This window comes from Dermacentor albipictus, chromosome 6 (assembly GCF_038994185.2).
Source record: "Dermacentor albipictus isolate Rhodes 1998 colony chromosome 6, USDA_Dalb.pri_finalv2, whole genome shotgun sequence".
Taxonomy (NCBI): Eukaryota; Metazoa; Arthropoda; class Arachnida; order Ixodida; family Ixodidae; genus Dermacentor; species Dermacentor albipictus.
In genome coordinates, this window is record NC_091826.1 from 129,443,593 (window position 1) to 129,461,085 (window position 17,493).

General features: G+C 47.2%; 1 protein-coding gene across 4 annotated transcripts in view; it reads right to left on the reverse strand.

The window, feature by feature from the left end:
- Window positions 1–910: 910 nt before the first annotated feature.
- Window positions 911–17,493, reverse strand: part of LOC135899437 (TBC1 domain family member 25-like) — a 176,844-nt gene continuing 160,261 nt past the window's right edge. For all 4 annotated transcript variants that reach the window (XM_065428680.2, XM_065428676.2, XM_065428679.2 and 1 more), the window contains 2 exons: window positions 4,648–5,132; window positions 911–4,594 (listed from right to left, as the gene is read on the reverse strand). In XM_065428680.2, coding sequence (XP_065284752.1) covers window positions 3,898–4,594; window positions 4,648–5,132 — 1,182 coding nt within the window. In that variant the 3' untranslated portion in view covers window positions 911–3,897. The remainder of the gene's footprint in view (window positions 4,595–4,647; window positions 5,133–17,493) is intronic.

Below are 17,493 nucleotides of genomic sequence, written 5' to 3' on the forward strand. Positions count from 1 at the left end.
TGAGAGCCGTACGAAGTATTGGTGGAATAAAAGTGGGAATGAAATGGAAGTGAAATCACAGGTAACATTACGACAGAAAGAGGATAGGCAAAGTGCTATATTACGAGAGGGTTGTACTTAGGTAGCTTACAAAGGCTAGGTTACTATTTGTCCCCATCTCGATTTAAAGAGGGGGGGGGGTCATTAGAACATTATAATTATTACGAATAGTCAAGGCCATGTTCCACAATGATGGTTGATAGATGGCACCACCGTTCTATTGCAACGAAATCAAAATTTTTCAGGTGGCATGTACTCTGCTTTATTGTGAACAGGCAATTAATGGTACTAAACTAAACGCATCCTGTGCGAAATGTGAACGGAAAGCTATTTAGCTGGAAGGGTCGCACCTATTAATTTGAGCACTAAGACGCGTCATCACAGTGACGACAGATGCCGACGCCAAAGAGCGGCACAACAAAAATAGATGTACGTGCTAGATGTACAATAGGTACGTGCTACGACTTCTTATAAGTACTTGGGTATTAACTTGTCCAGTAAACTCGGTTGGTGCTCACACATTTGCAGCGTTAGCAATGATGCCAATTGTTTACTATGCTACCTGCGCCGTAATCTACGTCTTGTTTCCCCTTCAGTAAAACTACTCGCATATTTAACACTTGTTCGACCCAAACTGGAATACGCATGCTCAGTTGGGACACATACCAATCTAACCTGGCAACAGCATTGGAATCTATACAGAATCATGCAGCAAGGTTCATTCACTCTGATTACTCTTACCACACTAGCATCACTAAACTTGAGTCATCTCTGAACCTTCCAATTCTCGAGCACCGCCACAAAACAGCAAGACTGTCTTTTACAAATTTTATCACTTGCTGCTTCACCAGACCGACATCACACCTGTGCATCACACTTCATTTCATTTATTTACTCTCAAGGCCGTACAGGTATTACAGAGAGGAGTGGCAATAGAAAAAGAAAGAAAAAGTGGCTAATGAGGCAGCACATGGTCACAGATAGCTGACTTGAACGCATCATGATCTGTTATAGTGATGACGGAGGCAGGAAGGCGATTCCAGTCTTGGCTTGTTTTCGGGATGAAGGCTTTGAGGTATACATTGCTTTTACACTGAGGCACCCCAACCTTCATTCGATGATCAATACGGAATGACAAATGGCTCGGAGGCGAAAAAAGTGTCATAGTTAGGTCATTATTAGTGTAGTATATTTTATGAAACAGGCATAAGCAGGAAATTCGATGTCTAGTAGAAAGGAGAGGTAGGTCAAGCTTTTGCTTCATGCGAGAAATGCTGGCTAAGCGATAGTAGTTAGGATAAACCTAACTAAGTGGTTTTGAACCGATTCTAACGACTGTGTCAACGAGCTAGGGTACGAGTCCCATATCGGTGAAGCGTACTCTAGTTTAGAATGCACGAGTGTTTTATATAGTAGTAGCTTCAATGGAATAGGAGCAAGGGGGAAATCCTGCCAAAGAAAACCAAGGGAACTGTTAGCTTTGTTAATAACATGATGGATATGTTTCTGCCATGACAGGTTTTTAGTGATATGGACGCCTAGGTACTTGTAGCTGTCGACGAACTGAAGAGGGCAACTGTTAAGGCCATAGCCCTGAGAAATAGACCGGTTAATCTTTTGAGACACCCTCATTGCTTTACATTTGTCAATGTTTAGTTTCATAAGCCATGTATTACACCAAGAAGAAATTTTATTTAGGTCAGATTGAAGAACAGAGAAGTCAGACTCTTAGAAATTGCACGGTACAGAATACAGTCGTCTGCAAAGAGCCTTGTGTTAGAAGTAACACAATCAGGCAGGTCATTATTATAAATTAGAAAATGAAGAGGCCCAAGGACTGACCCCTGAGGAACACCGGATGTTACATTGCATGATTTAGAGTCATGATCATTAACAGAAATGTACTGTGTTCTATTCTGCAAGAAACATTCAATCCACCTAAGCAAGCTACAAACAAGATGGATTGATTCCTGTCATAGCCATTTAAAGGCTGTTTATTCCCCTCCAGCTCGCACCACTGCTCATCTTAACTCTTTCTTCATTCAAACAGTGAAAGACTGGAATCATCTACCTGCTGAAGTGGTGTACCACTCAGTCATTCATCGCTCAAGGCATTCATTGAAGACATGACCGAGATATGCCCACCCCTCACGTAAAACCCCAAATGGGGTATTTGAAGTATGAATAAATAAATAAAAACGTCCAATGCACTGTGAGAAAGAATATTATGCGAAGCATTTTGCGAGCAGCTGGCATCTAGCCGTGTCTGGGGTGCTATCGTCTCTTACCAGATGGCACAACATAAACTGTAAGGCAAGCAACCGTGTGGGTGAGGAGACCATTTGTGTGGCAGCCGGAAAACAGCATGACAGTGACTAAATAATGCTTGCTCAGTGTGCCACTTATGTGCTGCTATTTTTTAAGTCGGCAACGTGATGCGCATGCCAATCCATCAAAGCGGTAACAGTTTAGAATAACTTTTTTCTGGGCGAGTTGGTGCATGGCTATGTTTTAGGAAGAGTTGCGCCTAAGAAAGAATGAACACAGGAAAAAAAAACGAGTTAGATGAAAAGATCGCAAGCTATCAACCGGGTTTATACGTGTCGAATCTGCATATATAGGCAGTGTTCACACTTGAGAAAAAAAGGAAGGGGGGAAGAAGGAGGAGAGGGCAAATCAAGCCTGCCTCATATCAACAAAAGCTGTGCAGGAAATCGCGTTCAGCGAGATATAAAGCAACAGAAGTGTCACTTACACAGTCATCGTCTTTTTTCTTGATTTGAAAAGCTTCTAAAAGCTCACGGGCTGTTTTATTTTTGCTTCTGCCTCGAATCTCAATTTTGTTGAACAGTGGTCTCCATTCTGTACACGCAATGTAATGAGCGGGCAAGTGTGCTCCTTCTCTTTTCTGAATTGACAATGCATGCTCCCTTGCACGTTCATTCACGCAGCACCCTGTTTGGCCCACAAAGGGCGATGACTACGTCAGTGACACTTCTGTTGCCTTATATCATGCTGAACGCAATTTCTTGCGCAGCTTGTGTTGACATGAGGCAGGCTTGGTTTGCCCTCTTCTCCTCGTTCCCCCCTTCCTTTCTTTTGTCACCTGTTAACACTGCCTATATATGCAGATTTGATGCAAATAAACCCAGTTGATAGTTTGCTCGCTCTATGTCTGCGGCCTAATGGATAGAGCATGTGGCTATGGGATATCCTTGTTGAAACCCAACCACTGGACATTTCATTGAAGAGGCCCCACAGAAGTGAGACAGGAACCTACCAACTGCAAAGTGACTTGAAAAGGAAAGACTGCTTCCTGTTAAAACAGAAGATGGTGATGTAGGTACAGTCCTGCTCGTTATCTCGTTGTTAGGTTCCGGAGCAAAGCAAGCTATCGGTAATAGCAAATCCTGACAGAACCTATAAAAAAAAAACAATGATAGAACAAAAAATCAACAACTTTCAATCAATCTGACCTGTTTTGTTATTCTCTCAGCTATCTGTTGCAGCAAAACAGACATGGCTATTGTCTTACAGCCAATGTGTGCGGGACTTCTGGCTTGTGTAGGTTGTGTAGAGTTGGTTCTGTTCATACCGACGATGTCCAGACAAAAATATTTGGGCTTCGTGTGTTTCTGCCCAGTCGATATGTGAACAGTGAGTTTTCACATAAACGATACAATTTACACAAGTAGAGTTATTAGCAAAGGTAACGACGTGCGATTGTAATTGCGCACTCGGTATCACAGATTCGACATGTCATGGCTGCGCCCAATGACGACAGTCTCATCACCGGGTCAAGAAAGAGTCAGGCTTGCACTGACATGGAACACACAGACTAGTTTTACAATGATGAAATCACACATGTTCGTCCCAACCAAGGCGCAGGTAGTCAGTGTACAGAGCCCTGGTCTGCTGAAGCACTTTCTGCAGCCGGTGTCGGCGCACCATTTTGTCAAAGTGCATGGCCAGCTCGTTGTAGTCCATGCCATTGCGCATGATCACGTCACGATGTTGCATAAGCAGCGTCAGGCACAAGAACATCATAAAGGGGTTGCCGCCACCAAGTTCTTGCGGCCGTGGTAATGTCTTGGGCTTAGCGGTCCACGGCACAATTCTTGAGGAGTCAGTGGAAGCCTCGCGAGACGATGCGCCCTCGGACACGTAGCCCTCACTCGTGTGATTCGACGGCTTGTCGTCGGAGTCGGAGCCACCGCCGTTGCACCAGCCACCGTCCAGGTCACGCTCATATGCCTCGTCCTCGTCATCGCTGTTCGGCCCTCCGCGCACCACAGGTGAGCTCTGGCGCCGAATGGCACGCACTTTGCTGTACGGGTTAGCAGATACTACGCGTGGCGGCGGCGGGCCCACACCGTCCATCTGGTAGGGTCGCTCAAACAATGGTAACTCGCCCTCTGGTGGCGATGGCGGCAAGGAGCTCCACAGCACCTCAAGCATGCGAAGCGCATCGTCAAAGGCGAACTCACGCTTCAGCTCCAACAACAGCCAACGGTAGCAAAAGAGCAGGTCCTGGGCGCCGCGTTCCTCAAGGTACCTGTGTAAAAGTCATGTTTAGCAGCCGGGACAACAAAACAGTACTCTACGCACCTGAAGAACACTGGGTCAAAGTGCTCAACGAGGTCAGACAAATGTTGGAACTTGAGTGTCATCGCCTCTCCGTCCAAGTTGAAGTTGGGCGCCAGGCGCCGCATGAGCGCGCAGAAGCACACGTATGCATGTGGCTCGTCACGCATCACCACCAGCAGAGGGGAGGCCAGGTCACTCATGCCTTGGCAGTACGAGAGTGTCGGGTGGTTGAGGGCAAATGTGGTGAGCAAGTTGAATAGCGAGACCACGTTGGCGTTGTCATCCCCGCCCGCGTAGAATGGGTTTGTGCGGTCGGTCCGTAGTACGTCCTTGCGCACCATGTTTGTCACCAGCTGGATATCGCCGCTGTAGTCCGGCTTGTCTAGCAGTGCCTTCCAAGCGGTGCGCAGCTGCACGTACTGGTCGCTCTTGCGACGCATGTACGCTAGCCGCTGTCGGCCCGTCAGCCCATCAGGGTACACGTTCAAGATGTGTTTCCACACTACCTGCAGGAACCAAAAGACAGGCGGAAATGAGCTCGGTGACAGACACTAGTTTATTCGAAAACAATAAACGGCTTTTAATGCGTTTGTATTGTTTGGGTATGCCACGCACTTTCTGGGGCTATATATATATATATCTGTCTGTGTATATTTGGATCTAACCGTTTTCCCACCTAACTGGGCCACTGGGTAGTCTGTGGTCAAATGGTCAGCACATCAGGCTGCTTTTCTGAGGTAACAGGGTTCGAAACTAACCATCGGACCAACTAGTGTCACTGAGTATGTACACAGTACATGTGTACACCCAGCCACAAGATATTATGAACCACGAAATCTGAGAAAAAGCTGAATATCTCCGCAGCCTCACAACGCAGCCCAGTATTTGCATTTCGGGCCTCCACTAGAATATGCTAGGAAAATCTTCGAATGCAGTATTACTGGCTACTGCTACAGGCTGCTCGAGAAATTGAACATTTTCCAACATCCCATGGCCCATAAACTTTTGTGGGCGGGTGTACATAGTACATAGGTGCCGCTCTTCAACGAACCTCTTTCATGCCGAGAGTGGTCCCTGTAGATGCGTGATACAGTAAGCACTGCTGTTAGAATCTGTTTGAAGCCAGCTTGCAGCACTGGGCATTTGGCACTAGGTCTGTGCTCGTTTTCATTTAACCTCTTCTATGCCAACTTGGGACACTGTGCCAGTAGGTGTGTGCCGCTCCTTAATGAATGTGAAGAATGGCAGATTAGGTGAGTTAGTGGTTTTTCACAATGTTTAAAAACAGTGCAAGGACGTACACTGGACAACAGAATAGAGCATGGGACAAAGACGGCCCTGACTTACAACTTACAGGGTGTCTACCAAGTTGACATTTCCAAATTCCCTGAGTTTTCCAGGTTTTCCCTAAGCACCTTTGCAATTGCCTGAATGAGCCAGAACTTTGTTTTATGTCAAGACAGGCTGACACCATGTTGCCCAATGCTGTCACTCTCTAGTAAGCATGCTGAAACAAAAAAGATGACTTAATCTAGTTTAAATAGTAAGGAGTAATATCCATTTTATTTAAAAAGAAAACAGAAGGAAGGTGTTAGTAAAATGCACAGCAAAAAAAAAATGGTAAAACCCATTCCAAATTGAGTCGAACATCTTCAAATACGAATGAAAAGGAGATACATACATAAGTAAATATTTTTGAATATGAGCTATTCCTATCAACTGATAGCAAGCTTATCTGTATGAGGCCTGAACGTTGTCACAACTAAGATTCTTAGCAGCTGGGAAGTCAACCTCAACTGTCCTGACATACTCTCAGCCCGTACACAACATCTCAGTGTCTGGTTTCACTGCTTTAACCAGTTTATTTTGGTCTGGATGAGGGACACCTGCATCTCGGTGTCAGCCAACACTGTTTTTTGAGCTCAAGCTCCTTCAAAGAGGCGGCGGCATGCTTCCATTCCCATTAATTCCTCAGTGCGTCAGTCCTTATTTCTACTCTCATCCTCCATCTTCCACGCGTTCACCCCATGCATCATTTGAAGCATCCTCTTGGTCTGTTGTACAGTCAATGTCCGATTTTTCTGACTCCCTAGGGGCCGTAAAAACATCTGAAAAATCGGACAGCCCCCAAAAAATGAATGCACGTTTTTAACTGCCCTTAATGGCTAAAATTGCCATAGGTACGTCCGAAAAAGCTCTTAAGGCTTGCCAGTACACTTATTGGGCATATCGGTGCTTGTACTGTGATAGGAGACGGGGTCCCGTGACAATTGCCCCTTCCCACGCTTGTTATGCTTCACCGCGTGAGGCATAAGGCGAAGCAACTTAGGCGAAGCAACTTTAGCATACTGGCATTACGCAACGCGCTGTGCTCTGCGAGCTTCGAAGCCAATCGAGAGGATTACAAAGGCGGAGTCGGTGCCATTGCTGACAACGGCGAATTCTTTCAATGAAAAACATGGTACCGCACAGCAAGAAGCTTAATAACGAACGCAGAAGCAGCTAGGCCTAACGTTGCCGCGGTGGTGGCTGCGGCTGCCAGCGGATCTGCGTGCGAGAGTGCCGGTTCGAGGCGGCGGTGGTGGCTTTGAAATTTTCGGACCTGCAGTCAGGGCAATATACATTGACTATAAGGAGTACGTGGTGTTGCCGCAAAGCTGCGCGAATTATCGGGCATGTTCGAAAAATCGGGCGTCTGGAAGATCGTTCGTTAACTGCTCTGGCAATAGCTTGTGCCGATGACACGGCGTCAATGACGATTCCTTGCGATTCCTCTGTTATTGGAGCCAGCATTAGCACGACTTTCGTTCCCTTTCAATAAAGTTACAGGTAATTTTCCTTGATAGAAGCACAAATTAATTCCCCGAGTTTTCCCTGAGTATTTCCACACTATTCAAATTCCCTGAGAATTCCCGGTTTTCCCGGTTGATAGACACCCTGAACTTAGCAAGGACGTACACCGGACAACAGAATAGAGAATGGGTCACACACGGCTAAGTTGCAAGTCAGTGCCATGTGTCCCATCCTGTCCGGTGTACATTCTTGCACCGTTCTATAAACATTACTCAATGAACGTATTTGGTGCCAACTTGGGTAACTAGGTACGTGCCACTAGGAACGTGCCACTTTAGAGTGACGAAAAAGATCCCTTAAAAGTGCAGTGTTTAGTGAGGGCTAGGATTCACCTCAATTTGAAGAGAGAAAGAGCGAAATTGGTCAAGAAGAAACAGATCAACCTAGAGGCAGTAAGGGTATAAGCAGACAAATTCAGGCTGGTACTTGCAAACAAATATGCAGCCTTAGAACAGAGGGATGATGACGACATAGAGCTAATAAATGAAACCGTATCTAGGCTGGCTTCAGAGCCGGCAACTGAAGTCGGAGGCAAGACACCAAGGCAACTAGTAGACAAGCTCTCCCAAGTAACAAAGGACCTAATAGAGAAACAACAAAGAATGACAGTGTCCAACTCAAGAGATAAGATAGAATTTGCGAAACTGTCAAAACTGATCAACAAGGTGAAAATAAGTGGTTTCGAAACTATAACGTGAGAATTACTGAAGAAGCTGTAAAAAATGGATGCAGCCTGAAATCAGTAAGAAAGAAACTTGGCATTGAACAAACCAAGATGTATCCACTGAAAGATAAGCAGGGCAATATTTATTTATTTACAGTACCCTAGGGGCCCAGAAGGGCGTTACAGAGGGGGTGGGTGCAATAATAAAAAGAATACAGCACTTTCAAACAATTATTAGTATTTAAAGTGATAAACTCAACATATTGTTACACACGAGGTGTTTAAGGCAGACCCAGATGAATCTGGTTGATAGGCGCGGTTGTTGAAGAGCGGTCTCGCGACAGCTTGGCTAACGTCGTTCTCTTCCTCTTCCACCTCGTTGTCTGCGCGGCAGCCGTGGATCATGAGAGAGCTCGTGACATTTCCTTGCTGGCAGACGAAGCCCGCCGGGCGAGTCAGTCGTCTCGTGGGTTGTAACGCCTCAGACGTGCGACGTGTGTCACTTCAGCCTTGGCCGAGCGTCGTCCACTGCTCGTACCGCATTGCTCGTGAGACGCGCAATGCAGCAGTTTACTTCGCTGAGGCGCTCCAGAATAACGTAAGGGCCGACGTAGTGGGCGAGAAACTTCTGGCACAAGCCACGCTTCCGCAACGGCGTCCAGAGCCACACAAGGTCACCAGGATCGAAGTAATCGTGGCGGTGACGCCCGTCATAGCGTATCTTGGACCGGTCCTGCGATGCTAGGGTGCGTAGCCTAGCGAGGCGTCACGCTTCTGCTCGACATAGGATCTCATCACTTGATTCGTTGTCATGAGCGAAGTAGGGAAATTTGGTGTTGAGGGTGTAGCGCGGCGGACGAGCCTACAGAAGGAAAAATGGTGAGTAACCAGTGGTCTCGTGTCTCGTGGTATTGAAGGCATAGGTAATGAAAGGCAAGATACTGTCCCAATTCTTGTGTGCTGAATCGAAGTACATGGACAGCATGTTGGCAAGCGTTCTGTTTGTGCGCTCGACCAGACCATTAGTTTGTGGATGGTAGGGCGTAGAATGGCGGAAGCTACATGAACACAGATGAAGGGTTTCTTCAACCACGTCCGCGGTAAACTGTCACCCACGATCGCTGATTACTATGCGAGGAGGACCATGTCGGAGTATAACGTTAGCCAGCAAGAAGATAGAAACTTCTGTAGCTGTGGCCGATGGCAATGCGGCGGTCTCACAATAGCGGGTAAGGTGATCTACGCAAACGATAACCCAACGATTACCCTTGGAGGATCACGGGAAAGGGCCCAGAAGATCTATACCAACTTGCTCAAAGGGGACGCTAGAAGGGGGAACTGGTTGAAGCAGGCCATGTGGCGCTTGTGGCAGACGCTTGTAGCGCTAGGCATTGAGAGCAGCTGGCGACGTACCGTTCAATATCTTTCCGCATCTTAGGCCAGTAAAAACGTTCTTGAGCCCGGTAGAGTGTACGTGCGGAACCAAGATGACCAGAAGTTGGGTCATCGTGCATGGCATGTAATACTTGGTGGCGAAGGTTCTTGGGGACAACTAAAAGGTAGCGTGCACCGGTGGTCGAGTAGCTCTTCTTATACAGCGCGCCACCATCATGTAGGCGAAAGCGACTGGAACTCCTGTGCTGCCGCGAAGAGTGGTTGTAAGCTCTCGTCCTTGTGCTGCTCGGATATGACGGTACCCATATCCGGAAATTCCGGGGACACAAAAGCGATGTATTCATCAAAATTGTTCGCATCACATTCAGTTGTTTGAAGTGGCATCCGAGAGAGACTATAAGCGTCAGCATGTCGCCGGCCACTTTTGTAGCAAATAACGAAATCGTATTCCTGTAGACGGAGGGCCCAGCGCGCTAGTCGTCCTGAGGGATCCCGCAGATTCACAAGCCAGCATAGCGAATGATGATCTGTTATCACAGTGAAGGGGTGCCCATAGAGATATGAACGAAACCGTTGCACGGCGAAGATGACCGCCAGACACTCTTGTTCGCTGACTGTGTAGTTGCGCTCGGAGCGGCTCAAGGACCGGCTAGCGTAAGTGATCACGTGCTCACTGTCGCCAACACGCTGAACTAGCACAGCACCGATGCCTACGCCGCTGGCATCGGTGTGAACCTCAGTTGGTGATGAAGGATCAAATCTGTGGCGAAGAATTGGTTGGGATGTCAGCAGGAACTTGAGCTGGCGAAACGATGAGTCGAATACTGAGGTATGTTTCGTAAGCAAGGCCATCAAAACTCGACGCTCGTGATCGCTGAGTGACTTATCAATCATGGAAAGTATCTTAGAGATCCTGGGGCTCAAAGGGAACGCCTTTTTGGAGAAGGCGTGTAAGGGGATGAGCCATGTCAGCAAACCGGGGAATGAATCGGCGAAAATAGGAGCACAAGCCCAAGAAACTTCTTAATTGCTTGACAGAGTTTAGTACTCTAAATGCTTCTACGGCCGCAGTCTTTTGTGGATCTGGTCGGATTCCTTCTTTAGCGACCAGATGGCCTAGCACAATAGTTTGTCGTTCCCCCAAACGGCATTTCTTTTAATTGAGCACAAGACCCGCTTTCTCCAAGCAGTTCAAGACCAAATCCAAACGTTTGTTGTGCTCACTAAACGTTCACCCGAAGATCACAACGTCGTCTAAGTAGCACATGCAAACTTCCCATTTTAGGCCGCGTAATATCGTGTCCATGAACCTTTCGAACGTTGCGGGTGCGGTATACATAACCCGAAAGGCATCACGTTAAACTCGAATAGTCGGTCGGGTGTTACAAATGCGGTCTTTTCTCTGTCGTCCTTGTGTATAGGAATTTGCCAGTAACCTGACCGTAAATCGACTGAGGAAAAGTAAGATGCCGCAAAGAGACAGTCGATGGCGTCGTCAATTCGTGGGAGCAGTTATACATCTTTCTTAGTAACGGCGTTTAGGCGACGGTAATCAACACAGAACCGCCACGTACCGTCTTTCTTCACCAATATCACGGGGGCTGCCCAAGGACTAGATGATTCTCGAATGACGCCTTTGCATAGCATTTCTCGGACCTGATCGCTGATTATCTTCCGTTCTGACGGGGATACACGATAGGGGTTTTGTCGGATGGGATGGGCGGCTCCTGTGTTGATGCGGTGACGAGTTCTGGACGCAGGAATCGATGGCGGGCCATCGTGCTGCGCAAAGACGAATACTGAGGTATGTTTCGTACGCAGGGCCATCAAAACTCGACGCTCGTGATCGCTGAGTGACTTATCAATCATGGAAAGTATCTTAGAGATCCCGGGGCTTGAGACACTGGTTGCTCCTCCATTGGGGGAGCTCTGTAAGTACTGCCACCGATACGGGCGAGTCTTCCTGAAACGTGGCAATCTTTAGGCCTTGAGGTAGCACTGCCGCTTCAGTGGAACAGTTTAGCGCCCGCAGCCCGGCGCATCCATTGGTCACTGAGACCACGCAGTGCGGAACTAACACATTTTTCTTGAGGCAGTTCCGATGTACAGGTTCCACTGCAGCATCGAACGAGATAGGAGTCGGAGATGAACAGGCGACGGCAACACGCATCGCGGATAAGGCGGGCACAACTGTATCCTCAGACACGCACAACACACTCTCCGGGCAAACTTCACCTTCAAAGAGCACAGGTGAAACACTGGTGTCGACACTGAGTTCTCCCGTCCGGCAGTCAACATTCGCACCACACAATTGCAGATAGTCAATTCCCAGAATCACGTCATGCGAGGAGCGAGGAAGAGCAGTAGACTCTGCATTAAAAACTTACCCACCCAAAGACACATCCATGTTACACCCACCAACCGGGTATAATGATTCACCACTGACTCCACGAAAACTTGTGCACTGGTCCCAACGAAACATAACCTTGCGTCCCAGAAGGCCCTTAAACTCCACACTCATGACCGAGACAGTTGCTCCTGTGTCGACTAAAGCCATTGTAGAGACCCCATCGATCAGTACATGAACCTTATTCTTTAGCATGAAAATAGTTGGAGGCAGTTGAGTCGGCAGCACACATTTTCCAGCAACCTCACCTCCATCGGCCACGCTGGCTAGTTTCCCGGCGGGGGCGACACGAAACGGCGCCGAGGCGATGGTGACGTGAATCGCGGCCGAGGGGATGGTGATCGGGAGGCTCGGAACGTGGCGTCAGAGTACGGTCGGAGGCAGGGGAGCGGTAGCGGTTCCGGGTTCTTTCTTCTCCAAAGTAGGTCTCCTAAGCGGTGCATTGGTCCTCACGAAAGTGGCTTCCTGAAGTGGAGTCTCCTGGCCACTGAGTGCGCAGTGTACGACCGCTAGACCGCTCAGTCGGCGCTGACGATCCGTAGTTCGATGCTCGGCGTCGGCTACAGTACTTAGCTATATGGCCAGGCATGCCGCAGCAGTACCATACTGGCGAAGGGCGAACTTCAGAATGCAGATTGAAGTATTCTGCCGGATACATCGGTTGAGGGCAACGAGGCTCTTCCCCTTGAAAGTCGTAGGTAGCGGCGAGTCTTCGTGGACGAAAGTTGCGTGGGCGTGGATCAAAACGTTGAGGGGGCGAATCATTGCGTGGTGGTTCGGTCGTAATATAATGCGGTTCGTCTCTGGAGCCGTTAAGATCCGCGACGTTCACCGAGTGGTTCCAAGTAACCGAAGGGGGTTCCCAAAGAGTGTCTCGGAAAACGGAGGAGCTGCAACGTGGCGCTGCATAACGTGCCTGTTCGTCATGTCACTGGAGCTCCTCGCGGACTATCTGGCGGATGGCGGACGAAAGGTCTGGGAGCGGAGGGCTCGTGTCAACACTTGCTATGGTCGTTACATTGGCCAGCCGTCCAAACTTTGGTGCAATTCGGCGAGTCTTCAGCGCCTCGAACGTACGGCAGTGCCGTATCAGTTCTGATACAGTGTGCAAGTTCTCTTTACCAATGAGGAAGTTGTACATGTCTTCCGCTATTCCTTTTACCACGTGCCCCACTTTATCTTCCTCTGTCATCTGAGGGTTGACGGTTCGGCACAGCTTCAAAATTTCTTCGCTATAGGTAGTGCAAGTCTCGCCGGGTACCTGAGCTCTCTGGGCTAATGTGAGTTCCGCACGTTTCCTCTTTGCGTCCGAGTCACCAAAACACTTTTTGATCTCCTCAACGATCGAAGCGTGTCCATGAAGTTCGCACGTCCGCGTGGTTGTCATACCATACCAACACCGTGCCGGCCAAGAAGAAAACAATGTTCCTAAGCTGACTGGCAGCGCTCCAGTTATTGTATTGACTTACCCTTTCGTAATGGGTTAGCCACTCATCCACATCTTCTTCTGCCTTCGCCGAGAACGTGCGTGGCTCTTGGTAGTGCTGGATAGGGACTGGGCTCGCCGAGGCACTGCTGGTGAGGGTATTTTGCTCTGTAGCCATGATTGAGCGCGACGGCGAAAGTCCGGCGAGGCGACGGCTTCGGCGTAGCTCTTGTGCTGGTGGCTCCGTTGTAGGCCGTGGGAGTTACCCCGCACAGCTCCACCAAATGTTACACACGAGGTGTTTAAGGCAGAACCAGATGAATCTGGCTGATAGGCGCGGTTGTTGAAGAGCGGTCTAGCGGCAGCTTGGCTAACGTCGTTCTCTTCTTCTTCCACCTCGTTGTCTGCGCGGCAGCCGTGGATCATGACAGAGCTCGTGAAAATACAATTAGTTATTGCAATCTTGAAAGATGATGCCTCCTCGATGCAGGTGATGGAGAGGGGAAGGCGGTTCCACTCGGCACTGGTTTTTGGCAGAAATGAATTAGAGAAAACATTTGCGTGACTGAAAGGAATGAACACTTTAAACCAATGATCAAGACACGACGACATGTACGAAGGCTCTGAAATGAAGTCTTGTTTAAGTGAGTTATTTTGGTAAAGGATTTTTTGCAAAAAGCAGACAGGAAATCTTTCTTCGAAGCTGCAAATTAATAAGGCCAAGGTTTGACTTCATTAACGAAACACTAGCTGTGCGGGAATAATTTGAAAGGATGAAATGTTCTGAACTGACTCAATGGTGTCTGCTAATGTTTTTTGACCAGGGTCCCAGACAGATGATGCATACTCTAGCTTCAGCCTGATTAGTGTTTTGTAGAGCAGTAACTTCTAATGGGGTGGGGCTTTAGAAAAATTCCTGTGAATGTAGCCAAAAGATGTGTTTGCATTGTTCGCGATATGTTCGATGTGCGCACGCCATGAAAGGTTACTGTTTAGCTGGATTCCAAGATATTTATAGGAAGTCACATGCTCAAGGTTGGTTTCATTGATAATACCATAGCCAAAAGGAGTTGGTGAGTAAGAGCGACTAAATGCAAAATAATTTTGCATTTAGTCGGATTTAATAACATTAACGATTGTGAGTACCACCTTGAAATGTTATCTAGATCTGACTGAAGCATAAAGTTATTATGCTGATTATTTATTTCACGGTATAGAATGCCATCATCTGCAAAAAGTTTAATGGAACTATTAACTACGGCAGGTAAGTTGTTTATATAAATTAGGAATAGTAACGGTCCCAAGACGGAACCTTGAGGAACACATGGCGCAGTGCCGGGAGGCAGAATCGTTAGCTGTTACAAACTGGGTACAATTGTTTAGAAAACATTCTATCCATTTCAGAATATTAGGGTCAATATTAAGAGTACTAAGTTTAAGAAGCAGTAAGTGATGAGACACCTTGTCAAATGCTTTCGCAAAATCTCGAAAGATGCAGTCAATGACTTGGCCTTTGTCTAAAGAGGAAGAAATGTTGTGCATAAACAATATTAGCTGTGTTTCGTAGGAGTAGCTTTTGCGAAACCCATGCTGACATAAAGTGAAGAGTTGGGATTCCAGAAATGAGACAAGCTTAGAAAATATGACATGTTCAAGGATTTTGCAAGGCACACTGGTAAGTGAAATGGGTCTGTAATTGAGAGGAGAGTGTGGGTTACCTAATTTCAACAGAGGGACCATCATAAGCAATAACAGGGGCCAATATCATCAGCAATCTTGAAGATATAGTAAAAGAAGTGGAAGAATTCTATACTGACCTGTACAGTACCCAAAGGAGTCAGGACACCTCCATTAGAAACAGTAATGAACAGGATACAGAAACTCCTCCTATAACTAGCGATGAGGTCAGAAGGGCCTTGCAAGACAAGAAACGAGGAAGAGTGGCCGGAGAAGATGGAATCACAGTCTATTTAATCAAAGATGGAGGATATTGTCACTTGGTAGTGATGGTGAAGAAAGCAGCTAAACTGGGAAAGACGAAACTAGCGTTTTATTGGGCAAACTTGTACCCTCAAAAACAGGCTACTCCCAAAGAACGGTGACAGCGGCGAACACAGTCGGCGATCGGCGAAAATCTGATCAGCGGGTCAAGCGCATCGGCTTTTATAGATCAGCCGTCAATGTTCCATAGTAATCGCTGGGACCCACATGCTTTCCACAAAGTTCTACGCCATTCGCATTGCGCATACATGCAATCAAATTACACAAGGTTCGGCGACAACAGACTGTGGATGGGACCATCAATAACATTCCAGAAACTTCCAACACCTGCAAGCACGTCCTGCGCTGTGCGATAACATTTGTTAGGCGGTGAAACGTGTTGCCCAATAAAGACGAGTACACGTGTCAATATATAATGCTTGGAAAAGTGGCGGCTCTTTACAAGAAGTGTCTATCGACTGCAAGGGTCCCAGAAAACTGGAAGAATGCAAACATTATACTAATCCCCAAAAATGGAGAAGTTAAAGAATCGAAAAATTATAGGCCCGTTAGCTTACTCCCAGTATTATATAAAATATTTACCAAAATAATATCCAATAAAATAAGGGCAACACTGGACTTTGGTCAACCAAGGGAACAGGCTGGCTTCAGGAAGGGATACTCTACAATGGATCATATCCATGTCATTTATCAGGTTATCGAGAAATCCGCAGAGTACAATAAGCCTCTCTATATGGCTTTCACAGATTACGAAAAGGCATTTGATTGAATAGAGATACCAGCAGTCATACAGACATTACGTAATGAAGGAGTACAGAATGCTTATGTAAATACCTTGGAAAATATCTACAGAGGCTCTGCAGCTACCCTAATTCTACACAAGAAAAGCAGGAAGATACCTAGGAAGAAAGGGGTCAGACAGGGAGACACAATCTGTCCAATGCTATTCTCTGTGTGCTTGGAAGAATTATTCAAGCTATTAAACTGGGAAGGCTTAGGAGTAAGGATCGACGGTAAATATCTCAGCAACCTTCAGTTTGCTGATGACATTGTTCTATTCAGCAACAATGCACACGAGTTACAAAAAATGATTGAGGACCTTAACAGAGAGAGCCAGACAGCCTTAGAGTCTGAAGGAGTATGTTTACCTAGGTCAATTAATCACAGGAAACCCCGATCATGAGAAGAAAATTCATAGAAGAATAAAAATGGGTGGGATCACATACGGCAGACATTGCCAGCTCCTGACTGGAAGCTTACCATTATCATTCAAAAGGAAGGTGTACAATCAGTGCATTTTACCAGAGCTGACATATGGGGCAAAGACTTCGAGACTAACAAAGAAGATTGAAAAGTTTAGGGGATACAGAATAAAAATCTAAGAATACAGAGAAAGCCCCACAATTGCATTCCTAAGGCACGATTGCTATAGTATATAGTCATTATTCGGGTTACTTTTGAGCGGATGGCTTTATTTTTGACGCTCTATGAGGGGCCACCACGTCACTCGCAAAGCGCTCCCGACAACAAGCCGGCGGATCTGACGTCACACCTACCGTCAGCAGCTGCGGGGCGAACTGACCAGCTGCACAGTTTTGTTTTCCTCGCATTGCGCAGTGGGGGTGCATGGTCTAGTTCCTCCGTACTTTCACCGAGAAGTTGATCCATGATCTAAGCACAGAGGAATAAGGTTTCAGAGCGCAGCTCTTACGCACTGTTCCTGAACTTCGTGTCGGCGTCACCTTTGACCCTTGCTGTAAAAGCTCCGCAGATGGTGCGAGCGTGCCGCTCTAGCTGAGCGCGCGAATCTTGCTCTCCACTTCGCTCATCCTCCAGTGCCACCCCTCTGCGGCGGTAGCTAGCTAGAGCACCCACTCAGCCAAGTCGAAACGCAGAGCTATCTCGGTTATCCACTGCATGCACCGGTTTTGGTTTTGCCGGAGTTTTCGGAAGATGCCAGTAGGTGCCGTGATTTGAGAAATATTGACTAAAATAATTACTTTTTGCTCAGTTATCCTCAGAAAGAGTGTCGGTTCGGTTGCTCTCAGGGTGACAGCTATCACTGGAGACTGAAATCTCGGCGACAAATTTTTTGTTCTCTATCCCTTAAGGTCTGCGCAA